Source organism: Helobdella robusta (assembly GCF_000326865.2).
Source record: "Helobdella robusta unplaced genomic scaffold HELROscaffold_3, whole genome shotgun sequence".
Taxonomy (NCBI): domain Eukaryota; kingdom Metazoa; phylum Annelida; class Clitellata; order Rhynchobdellida; family Glossiphoniidae; genus Helobdella; species Helobdella robusta.
Genome location: NW_008704501.1, coordinates 3,031,028 through 3,043,786, shown reverse-complemented (window position 1 = coordinate 3,043,786; position 12,759 = coordinate 3,031,028). Strand labels below are relative to the sequence as shown.

At 31.0% G+C, this 12,759-nt stretch overlaps 4 protein-coding genes across 4 annotated transcripts in view; all 4 read right to left on the bottom strand.

Annotated features, from left to right (window-relative positions):
- Positions 1-1,088: 1,088 nt before the first annotated feature.
- On the bottom strand, positions 1,089-4,939 carry HELRODRAFT_65394 (hypothetical protein; the record flags this gene model as incomplete). Its single annotated transcript, XM_009021219.1, has 4 exons — positions 1,089-1,349; positions 1,726-1,866; positions 3,335-3,439; positions 4,859-4,939. Coding segments are annotated over 4 exons (588 nt in total), but the record flags the coding sequence as incomplete, so codon positions are not given.
- A 1,495-nt stretch (positions 4,940-6,434) lies between these two features.
- HELRODRAFT_65322 (hypothetical protein) lies at positions 6,435-7,898 on the bottom strand (the record flags this gene model as incomplete). Its single annotated transcript, XM_009021218.1, has 3 exons — positions 6,435-6,514; positions 6,850-6,990; positions 7,820-7,898. Coding segments are annotated over 3 exons (300 nt in total), but the record flags the coding sequence as incomplete, so codon positions are not given.
- Positions 7,899-9,773: 1,875 nt separating this feature from the next.
- On the bottom strand, positions 9,774-11,408 carry HELRODRAFT_161285 (hypothetical protein; the record flags this gene model as incomplete). The annotated part of the gene is made up of 3 exons (XM_009021217.1): positions 9,774-9,894; positions 10,344-10,414; positions 10,896-11,408. The coding sequence occupies 3 exons, from the start codon at positions 11,406-11,408 to the stop codon at positions 9,774-9,776; spliced, it is 705 nt and encodes a 234-aa protein (XP_009019465.1).
- A 701-nt stretch (positions 11,409-12,109) lies between these two features.
- Positions 12,110-12,759, bottom strand: part of HELRODRAFT_161284 (hypothetical protein) — a gene marked incomplete at both ends in the record, with an annotated part of 4,187 nt that continues 3,537 nt past the window's right edge. Inside the window, one exon of the mRNA XM_009021216.1 lies at positions 12,110-12,552. Within this exon, the coding sequence (XP_009019464.1) occupies positions 12,110-12,552 (443 nt within the window). The remainder of the gene's footprint in view (positions 12,553-12,759) is intronic.

Below are 12,759 nucleotides of genomic sequence, written 5' to 3'. Positions count from 1 at the left end.
CAAATAAAAAAATAAATAAATAAATAACTAATTCAAAATTAATTCAAATGAATGGTTTTAAAAATATCAACTAAATAAATTGAATGATAAATTTTCTTGAAAAACTTTTCATGATAATTGGCTGAAGAAAATAATGAAGCTTTGATCTTAAATTTTATCCATCTTCAAATTTAAGACTTCTCCATCATTTCATCAAAGGTGGAGAGATTTGGCAGGTGATAGTGATGTCATAGATGATAGATGAACAAACAACAACACACGTTTAGACGACATTTTCCCCGAGATCGGGGGTTGCCGTTTGGCTACCTATGATGAAACCGAAATACCCCTCGACGCCATCCACATCTGTCACTCGCCTCAGTATCACGCAACCCAGCTTTCACCCTGTCCTTCTCCACCTGCTCTCTCCATCCCAATCGCGGACGACCCCTTCCTACCACTCCTTCAACCTTGAACTCCAACGCTCGCCTTTCATCCCTTCTCAACACATGTCCATACCATCGCAATCTCGATCTCCTTATCAATGTCACAATGTCCTCATTCAGTCCCATCATTGACATCAGCTCTGTACTACTCCTCCTATCCTTCACTTTAACCCCACACATCATCCTCACCATAGCTCTTTCAGCCCTCTGCAGTACACTTTCCTCCTCTCTCCTCAATACCCAAGTTTCACCACCATATACCATCGCTGCTCTCACACATGCTTTATATACCCTCTCTTTCATCTTCACTGACCATTTCTTTCCACACAATACATAGATGATAGATGAATAAATAAATAAAACATTTTAATTTACAGTATCTGAAAAAACAAGAATTGATATTGTCTTCAACCAACTGGCCGACGAACCAACCAACATAAGTTAAAAAACGTGATGACAAAAAGGATTATAACAATTTAATTTATAGAGCTTTAAAATGAAAAATTTAAATATTAATTAAATGTTTAAATAGTTTTACATATAAAAAATGTTCAAAAAGAAATATTAACAGTTTATACTTTTAAAAAACGAGAACTATCTCAAATAACATTATCACAATGAAACGAATAAATTATCATAGATATAATTTAAACAAATTGAAAATTAACTACGATTAGAGTGCAGTATCTCAATAAGTAGATTGCTTTCACCTGTATTTCCTAATTTAACCTGGTCATACAAATAATTCTCAAGAGCAACACTTATCTCCTTAACTTCGGACAGCAATAGAAGCAACTGACCAACTTTATCGTTGTTTGCATTGCAGGCATTGCAGTAGTCAAGCAGAGCAGCACTGACTTCTCCTCGAGACTGTTCCACTTTTTCTTGATTGCTCAGACCCGGTATATCTAAAAAAACCATTTTCTACGCTTAAATCTTGAAAATTTAAAATAGTTTACACCATCAACAAGCATTACACTTTTGAACGTAAAATTTTACATGAAATCGTATTGAGCCAATATCAGTTGCCTGATGTGCGATACATAACATATTTGCCCGCCATTTATTATTCCGGAGACGGAGATTTCAAGAGTCAGATGTCGTCCTTAACATATTGGTGAATAAATAAAATTGACTTGTACACTTTTTAAACGCACCAAAACTACGCTTCATCAATTAAAAAATCATTTTTAATGAAAAAGATTGCTAGGCTACAAGAAAATGCTTCAGTTCTTGAAAAATGGAAAAAATATTTCAAGAATTTGACAATAGTTAAAAAAATACCTGGGTTCAACAGGACAATGAATTTGAGACAAGAATATTCATTTATGTCCAACTGAAGGCTGTGCAACTTTCTGATAAGTTCAAAAAACTGGTCAATGGAGGTTGTGGGTATGCCAATCTGTTCAATCATTTCAACGCTGATGCGATGATCTGTCAACTTTAAAAACGTTAACTTTCTTAAAAAAACCAAGGAAACTATAATGAATAATGACAAACATTGAATTTAATAATAATAATAATAACAACAAGAAATTCGTGTTAAAACTTTTAAAAAATGTTTAAAACTAATCATTTGGGAAGGAATCATCATCATTATAACAAAATATAAGCGTAGAAATGTCTGGAGAATCTTTACTTTAACCAGTGGCAGCCCAAAAAGAGCACTAACCAAACATCAAAAATCTTCATCACCCCCATCCTCGTCGTCATCATCACCACCATCGTCATCATCATCATAAAAACATCACAACAAATTTTATAATAGAAAAACAAATGAAAGATTGCAGTTGTAACAAACAAACGTATAGTAATAATAATGATAATAATAATGTCATTTTATATAGCACCATGGCAAGCGACTGAGGCACATTACAGCAGAAACATTTCCCAAACGAGTGTTAAAACCTACTACGACTACATCGGTCGTTTGTTCATTGAATGAGCCGCGTTGAAATCTAATATGCCTGAAACAAGCTTGAAAAGTTGATCTAAGAAATAAAGCAGACAGTTTAACAGAAATTACAGAAGTTGAAATTATGTGGAATTATTGGAAAGTCAAAACACTTTACAAACAGATTATAGTGACTGAAAACTATAAATATGTACAAAAAATGAAGAATCGGCATTACATATATTTCAAAAACCATGGATGTCAAGATTAAACCACGAGGTCACCTTATCTAAAACATGAACATTTCAACTGTTGCATGAAAAAATGTTCATAGTTTTGTTGCACTGTGATTTTTTTTAGGCTTTTATGTTCATTTAACAACAAAATGACATAACTATTTTTATGGTACACTCATTTGTCCTTTGAGTTGTTCACGAATAATTTGTTTTAGGTTTTAGTCATTTTAATCAAGTCAAATCATCACTGCCACTTCATCATCATCACAAAAATTTATAATAGAAAAGCTATTGGAAATGCCTGCCTTAAAAAATCTACAAATCAACACTTCTTTTCATGGATGCTGATTGAACAATCTCAATTGAATCTACATTTTTTCTTTGATTGAAGAAGCAAAAATTTTTTTTACTATATTTACCGCGAAGGGAAACAGAATGGGAAAGTACAGTTTTGTTCATTACAAAACATTGGAAAATATTGAATGCTAAAAAATGTTTCAAAGAGAAAGACAATGTGAAATTCAAAATCGATCCAGTATTGTTCTAAAATAAGTAGCTTAAACATTCATAACTTTGAAATGTTTGAGAAAAATGTTTTGAAAGTAGACTAAGCTAGAAAACGCAAAATTAAAAAAGTTCAGGATTGCCATAACAAGAAATTTATGAACAAGTCTGGATAATGAAGCCAATAAACATTGATACACTTGACAATAATTTGATAAATTTAACAGAATATATTCGATGAAAAATAAAAATTATAAAAAAGAAAAAATGTTTACCATAACTACATCTCTGGATGGAGTGCATCCCATCTGCTTGTAAATGACATCGAGAAGCAGCAATTCACTCCAGCAGCATTCCAGCAACTTCATCTGATCGTCAACCTTCGTAAAAAAGATTTAGTGATGTTGAATACCTTGTGCACTTTGAATTACAATTTTTGGTTTTATAAAGAGAAGGAACCCTAAGTGCCAGCTGCCAGCACTTATTAACTTTTTACTTTAAAATAATTTCATTGTAAATGCATTAACTCAAAAATTGAAGAGAATGGACTCTAGCATTTTAAACAAATTCAGTGTGTGCTTTTTATTATATCTGAAACAAAACGTACCGCATAAACATAAAATCTTTCAACAGATACGGGTTTCATCATTTTTTTAATTTACCTTATGAACATCAAATCAGATGTTCTAAAGAATAATTCCCAGCCCATCTATTTCTACAGATGTCTTATTACTCAATCAAAACTTCAACATTTTTTGGCTAGCCCACAGCTTAATTATTTAATTTTTGATACAATAGGAAATACATCCTTCATTCAAAAACCTGGCACACAAAAACTCAAAAAAAAACGCAAATTTTCGACTATTATTTTCAATAACTTTTTGTTAACGCTTTCCAACAACTGATTTGCTGACTTTAATATGTATTCATTTAGCAATTTTGAAAATTCAAACAATAACTTTTCCAAACCCAACAATAAAATATATTTAAGATATTCAAAAAATTTCTCCCAAGTTGTCACTGATCTTTAAAAATCTATGCACAAGGTTACGTCTCCAAATTTAATTCAAATCAAACAAAATGTAATGGAAAATTTTCGTTCTGACATCTTTGAACATAGAAATAAAATATTCTTTCATTTTCATCTTCCATGAATTTAGATATTGTATAATAATACTTTACATTTTATGAATGCTAATAAATTAAATTTCTTACAATTGTATTAATTGCTATTACAATTGTTGTTAATTTTCTCAATTCATTTGTCATATGGTGTTTGCTTCGAAGATAGTTACATCCAATTTTGATCACTGTACAGAAGACCCTTGTACATTAGCTATATTCCCTTACATCATTCTTCACTTAATGTATCTAAATAAAATTACATATGCTAATTAGTACAATATACTCCGATAGTGCATTTAATTTGGTTTTAATTCAAGCTAGACCGGTTGCTTACTTAAGCCAGTTCTCATCCTGTTGCCTCAGTTCCGAAAAATCGTACTAATACTTAGCCCATTTCATAAAAAATTTTCATTTACTATCATTTTTCGCATTTTTGAAAAATTTACATTAAATGTCATTAGCTTATTTTTTTAAAATTTTTCTAATGTCTATTTTAAATTAGCATAACTTTGTTTAGCTGCTTACATCTAGCTGGTCAGGATAGAAGTAGTATACAGCAATGATGGTATTGGTTTTATTATAGTTACTGAACTTGCAAAGTGACATCCAGATAATAGAGTAAAAAAAATTCTGTAAAATAACTTTTAGATTTTATATAAAAAAGAACAACTAACGGATAGTTCTTTGAAAAAATGCACTTTGCGAGCCCAACTGACTAAATAGAACAATGCTTGATCAACCAATCGACAAAACACCTTCAAGTGGAAATTTATCAATAGTATTTTTTACTTAGAGCAAATTAAAATAATCAACAAAGCATCTTATCAGAATGAAAAAATGAAAAAAATTTACTTGAATCATGTATCTAATGCATAACTCTCTGGCGTCCTCTAGGGAAGTATGCTGCTGCAGTTGAACGATGGTGTCTTCCAAGTGTAATATTAAATTATCTGTCATTTGTCGCAATTTAGCTGTCGATTCGTGAAGGCGATGGTCATTACCTTGCAGGTCAGTAATGAGACGAATGGTACGAGAATATGTTTGCATGTGGTTGTCATCATTGTTCATGGAATCAAAATATAATGATGAGGGAACTGAAACAGTTAAGGAAGAGGATTGTTTGGATGATGATGATGATGATTTAGGTGATGTAACGATCATGAGTTGCTGATGTTCCGCAGTCGACAGTTCAAATTTTGAAGGTGGCCCCTGGAACTTCACTATTGATTGTGGTTCAGTTAGAGTAACATGCATCGTATTCATTCCACATTCATTATTGTTGTTGTCTAATAATTGAAAATTACTATTTAAAGGCTGCTGTAAACTAGCAATGGACCTGAGTTGAAACTGATGATCAAGTTGGATCTGATAATCAAGTTGAATCTGATGCTGTTGTGAGGTTTTTGTGAAAGTATGATTTGATTGCTGCCCCTGAGAACTTAAGATGGAAGGTGATTGTAAATGTTCAAGTTTATGCCGTTGTAACTGCTGATGTTGTTGTAATTGTTGAAAATGTTGATGATGTAAAAGATTAAACTGTTGATGATTGTGATTGATTTTGAGGTAGTCGCTGGGAGAGGCATCCTGCATCTTAGTATGTGAGTTATTTATAAGATGATCTACATTTTTTTGATGCAAACTATCTAATATTAACAAATTGGAATCAGATCCTAATTGCACGAGATCCTTTGTTTTTTCACATTTACGAAAATTTTGATTCAAGTCTGAACAGTCACCTACAAGGCCGTAAGATTTCAATGGTGAATTATTACTTGTGGTCGATGTATTTTTATCTAAAAAACTATTGAAATCTGAAAAGGTCAATGGAGCATTTAAATTTAGTTGGCTTTTATTTACCTGATTGCTGTTATAGAACAGATTGTTAGAAAACTGTTGATCGCTAACCAGATGTGTTTTTTTGGGAGACATCAAATGCGGACGCTGTATTTGCTGCTGTTGACGTTCCTGATGTTGGTATTGTTGCTGCAAAATCAGCATTTCAATAGAAGGCTTTATATCTAAATCATCATCAACTTTCTGAATGCCCATGTAGTCTATCGATTTACTATGAGGAGTGATTTGTTTCAAAGCAGATGAAGAAGGCTTGGAGTCTGTATCGTTCAAAGTTAACAGTTGTTGTTGTTGTTGTTGGTACATAATGTCTGGCTGCAGAGTTTCACTGCCTTGATTTTTAGCAGCAATGGATGACACCATGGGCAGTAAACCCATTTCTGCTTGTCTGGATAGCAACTGTCTTCTCAGGGCCCTGTCCCTCCTGTACACGGGACCAAATTTGTTCCTGCCTCCCCTCATGCGGTCGGGCCTCACAGCTGTTCAAAAAGATTATTCATTCACAAACCTCTTTACATTTTTATTATAACTCTTAATGGTTAAAAACTACTTCTTACATTAATATTAAGATATTGAGACAACAATAGGCAAGAGTAAAATATTGACAAAACAGTAGGAAACAGATTTGAACTTTAAAAAATAATGGCATTGGTGGATAATGTTGCAAACATTAGCTCCTAAAATATTATCATTTCGGTTTGAAACATTTGAGAAAGCTGTTATAAAAAATGGAACTAACAGGTACATGATCTAAAAAGTAAAAATTTCAGATTTAAAAAGAAAACTAAAAAATAATTTAAAAAATAATAATAACCTTCCAGTTTCATGCCAACAAGAAGGCATTTTTGAAATCTGCAATAAGCACATCTTTTCCTTTGTGTCTTGTCTATAGGACATGTTTGATTCTCTATGCAAGAATATTTTTTGTTGTTCTGAACTGACCTTTTGAAAAATCCTGTGGTATAAAATTTATCTTAGTGCCGGTAAAAAATTTTTTTAAATGTAAAAAATCTCTTGATATATTTCCTAAAATGTCAGAAATGGGAGTTCATGTGCAAATAGGCTGTTCAAACCACCAGGCTAATAACATCAAACATTCTGGCACCAATTTCATTAGAGAGACATCCAAGAATGATTTTAAAAAAAGTTGATTACGAATTTGTGTATTTGCTAAATTTTCAGTCGAAAACTGAAAATGATGCTAGAAGAAAGCTCAAATTAAAATACTATAACAAAAAATACCTTACATGAAATCAATTCCAAATGGATAAAAAGTGGACAATATATAAAAATATAACAATGCAAGGAAAATAAGCTCTATATCAAAATATCATAGAAGAAACAAAAATTGTCAAGTTCATATAACTTTGGACAAACACTCATCAACCACTTGGTGCATTTGTATTGCATGAAAATGAATATACAGAAATGTAGAGTATAAATGGTTTCCAAATACCATGATATAACTATTGCATATACATTGTATTACATCAGTTCATTATAATTTTGAAACAAAAGTATCAACTGGAATATAATGCTCTTTAAAATTCATGAAGCAGGAATGCATTAAGTAAAGACAAAACAGATACACTTTTTAATACAACATTATTGCCATATTTTTTATTCACTTAATAAAATTATAGAGAACAAATAAAAAAATTTAGATTGAAAGTTAGAGAATGTTAACGAATTAATAAAATTAGATTATTTTTTGAACAATCTACATTCAGTTGATCGATCAACCATGCCATATAATAAAAAAGAAAAAGAACTGAAAAATATACCTTTGCAACTTTCGCAGGTTTGCAGGCCGTAATGATAACCAGATACTTTATCAGAACAGATGGGGCACTTGTCATCTATGAACAACTGGCTGGCATCTGCGAGATTTGCTGGAAGAGAAGCAAAAAGTTTAATGTCATCACATTTGACTGAGGAACAAGGTAAGGTCGATGGAATAACTTGTTCATGTTCTGTGAGAAGTTTAACATATTTCTCTAGTCACAATACTATGTAAATAGCTGTTTAGTGTTAAACTCTTTAAAAAAATATTATTTGATAGCAACAGTCAAAAAGTAATGAAACTAAAAATAGTAAAACTTATAATCATAAGAAACACACTTTGGTCAAAATACAAAACTAGTCAGCTGTCGCATCCATTTATTTTATGCAGTGTATCATTGCATTAAATTTTAGGAACATAATACCCAATCCATTATGTTTAGAGGCTTCCTTTCATCAAAACCTACAAGCTCAATAGACCATATTTCAGTAGAAAACTTTGTGGGTGTTTTTTTTTAGTAAAGTAATTTATGCCAATGGAAGAAAATTTGCAAAAAATACTTGTTAATTCAACAAAATAGTGCTGATAGTGGTGAGAAAATGTTTATTTAAATTTAAAAACACAGTAATTTATTAGAGAGAGAGTTGATAAATTTAACTTATTTAATTTATTCCTCAAGAAAGTTAATTTAATCAAGATCAGCAAAGCATAGATCTCTTGTCTGACTTAATTTAATTCAAAACCTTTTATTCATTTTGGAACTCATTGTACTATAATTTAGGTTGCTTCAAAATTTAACACAGGTATCTAGGTATCTGCTATAGAGTTCTGTAAAGCTTTTAAAGCATTTTTTTGTCATCAAGACAAAACACAATCAGCACCTCTGAAGATAACTCAATTGCAAATATCACAGTAATTTTCTGTAATAAAATTCAGTTGAGAATATATAAATATATAATAAACATATTCACAAATAAATACTCTGCTATCATTTATTTATATCATATACTAATTTTCAGTAAATGACTATTTTAATATAAGCCATATCATTTAACATTAACTAAGCCACATTAAAGCATAAGGAAGCACTTCCACTAAGACTAATAGACTAAGTACTAAGACTAAAGTACTATTTAAAAATATTTATTTTACTTTTCACTGACTAGAGCAAGAGCAAATTCTATTTAGAAATTTAGATTAAATTAGTAAAGGTAAAAGGAAAAAATGGCTGACCTTGCTGTGATCCAGATGAGTTGCTGGAACCTAGTGGTGTGTCTTCATTATTTCCTTTATTGTTGATTTTGTGTAGTTCAAAAGTGGACATCATGTGAAAAGAAAAGAAGACACACACATACAAAACAATACAAAGTAATAAACTATTTTCTTTCAAACCACTACAAACACTGAAGACTGAACAGTCTTTTAAAAATTATCCATATTTTTTCTCCCAACAAGAAAGTGGAATCAAATTCAACCATCAAATGAATTTTTTCAAATATTTACACATTAATATTGAACTTATTTTTAATATTTACAATTTTATTTTTATTGAAATAAGAAATAACTAACTAAATTTTTAAATTAGCTATGCAACAAATTTATTATTAAAATGAAAATCAAATCAGTCAGCGGTTCAGCATCGTTATAAGTTTGTAAATTTGCAACAATAGAAGGAAAATAACGTCAGGCATGATTGGCCGACCTAACGCGACATTTTCGTCGCCGCCGTCAATTTTTAATAAATTTAAATTTTAGATTAACATTGAAATTAAAAAAAATCAATCCGCAGACATGCGCAACAATAGTAGACCAATGTTACATTAAAAACACTAAATAGTTGTTTTACAACTTTGCTAAATGTTTTTATATTTATTATAAAATATATAGTACAAAACCTATAAGCGGATATAATATATGATTTTATAATAATGTGTCATGCACAGCGTCTGGAGCGCTCAGGATGAATTGCCACCTTGATCGCGACCAAGTGCTTTTTTGAACAGACTAAGAGACGGTTGTTGTCTGAAAGATGAGAGCAGACTGTTCCACAAAGAAGGCGGACAAAAGGAAAATCTTCTGTAAGCATGCGTAAAGTTATTTCCAAAGCAAAGTTGACAAATTTGAAAAATGTTTGGTATGTTCGAAGTTGGTCAATGTATGCCATGCACTCACTGAAGCTTATTCATTGCAAAACTCATTGGCTTCCCGTTGGCTCATAGGGCTCCCATTTACTTTTCGCAAAAAAAAGGACAATTTTTACAAAAAATCTAAATTCAGTAAATACTAATAACAATGGAAATTTCTTTTATTCAAATTCAAAATTTAAAACCAGATTCAGATATATGTATATGTGTGTGTGTGTGTATATATATATATATATATATATATACATATATATATATATATATACATATATATATATATATATGTCTGTGTAATTCGGCAGTAGGTTCTCTTTTATACATATTTTGTTGAAATCGATTGCTGTTATTAAATTATTTCTTTTCTTTTTTAGATTTTCCAACTTTCGAATTAGTTTTTTATGTTCGTATTCGTAATCTAGGTTTGAAATTTCAAACTTACTTTGTTTAGATATCTATATAACTACGGAAAAATTAGTTATAAAATTAATCTTAAAAATGATGTAATATCATCGAAACGTCGGGAAATAAAATTGTTAAAAATGACTTTAGGAAACTTAATACACGACCTAGATTACGAACATAAAAAAACTAATTCGAAAGTTGGAAAATCTAAAAAAGAAAAGAAACAATTTAGTAACAGCGATCGATTTCAACAAAATATATATATATATATATATGTATATATAATAAAAATTATATATATATAATATATTCGGATTATAATATATATATAATAAAAATACTAGCGTTCCTTCCTTGTAGTACTCAATCTATACGACAGTTTCTCAATTTTTTGTATAAGTCTCTGATCTCCGGCATACTACTGAAATCAACCAACATACTTATCCTTTGATTGTATTTGCTTAATTAAGTCATGGTTTTTAACAAGTAAGTGTACATTTCAGAGCATGTTAAAGAATAATTAAACTTTACCTGTAGTAAACTTTTAACAGTATCAATTTTTAGGCAGTTTCTATCATCAGTCCATTGTTTATTACATAATGAAAAAATTCGCTCAACAGCAGCATTCGAGGTAGGAATGGCAAAAATTGTGTATACCAATTTCTTCAAATCTAAAAACAGTTCGTTTTGAAACAGAACAGCCCATTTTATATCAATGGGCAATTCGTGGAAACTTTCTTTTGAATCTTTCAACAGTGAAATTAGAAGACTCGTTTCATCAAACAGAGAATCTTTCACAGAAATTTCTGGCATTAGAAACTCTGCAGATTTTCGAATATCCTTATACAAAATTGTATCGACAGATTTCAGCATTAACCACTTAGAAGAAGACGGACAATCAGTAATTCTGAACCACTTCTGAATGTAATCAACAGATGTCGAATAAAATGTTAAAAACACCTTTTCTATGCGATTAGCCAAATTAGAATCCTCTAATGATTGCAACTTTGATTGAGTCATGGCACCAAAAAAATTTTTCTGCATCCTGTCAGTGATTCTATCATTTCAGGAAGCACAAGGTCTTTTTTTTCAAGTATCAGCAAAGTTTGCTGAAACAGCTGCAATGAGCTCTGTAGAAACCAGAAGTAGATTTCATTTGAATCATCAGAGAATAAATTTTCCAGAACCTTTGGAATGTCATCCGTTGATAGAACTAGTGATTTTAAGCCACCCCATAACTGTAAAATTTGTTCAATCAATGGAAGAAGGCTTAACCATCGTGTGCGAGTATGAGTTGGAAATTTAGCATATTGAATTTCCATAAATTCACAAAATTCTTTAAATTTTTCATGTCGCAGCGTGGATCCATTGAAATAGCTTAAGATTTTGAACAGCAACGATTCAATGTCAAGTGAAAACCTTTCACAGGATTTTTTAGCTGCATTATGGAGAATGTGAGCTGGACAGGCTACAGCAATCAGTTTTGATTGATGTTTTTCAATTTGGCAAAAACGTTATTTTGACCATTCTGTTTTGCTCCACCAAAGTTTACATTAGCGTTGTCAGCACTGAACGCTACCAAATTATTAGGGCTCAATTTGAATCTAAGTACAGTCATTACATATTTGAAAATCAATTCTGACGTTTCTCCTGGCAAATTTGAAAAACTCTAACAATTCAACTTTCAATCCTTCATGCGAAAAATACCGAATAATGATAGGGAATGTTTTGATTTCTTTAAAATTTTACGAGTCGGTTGCAATAGAAAACGGCTCGCTGCCCAATTCAGACAAAAGATTCTCAATTGATTTCGGAGCCAATATTCTTGAAATGATTGTCTGCGTTTTTGTTTGAGCAGATGAAAATTTCCGACCAGTTTCCGATTCAGCGAAAACAGTTGAAATTAAACGATTTGTACAATCTGCAGCTTTAAACGATAACGAGTGAAAAGCGACATGATATGCAAATGCTCCTTCTGCTGCAGCAGTTTTTCTAGATGTGGGCAAATTATTACTATGAAAAAATTTTGATATTCCGACAGTAGACTTTTTAATTTTCACGTTGTTTTTGTGAACTTCTTTTTCAAAATGTTGTTTAATAGATGAAACGCCTGCGTTCGCAATACTAACATCAGTTGAACAATATTCGCAAAAGGCATAATTTTCACCTTTTTTACTGTTTTTAATCCCTGGAAAGTCAGTTGAAAACTGTTCACGATAAACGCTTTTTCTTTTTGACATCATTAATTTTATAATTTAAATTAGTTTTATTTATTAATTTATTTGATAAAATTAAAAAAATTTAGATTAAAAAATGTGGCTGTATAACATAAACGTCACGCGAAGAAGAGAACGCGCTCCACGCACAGTGAAGTTAGATGGACATGAAATCATAA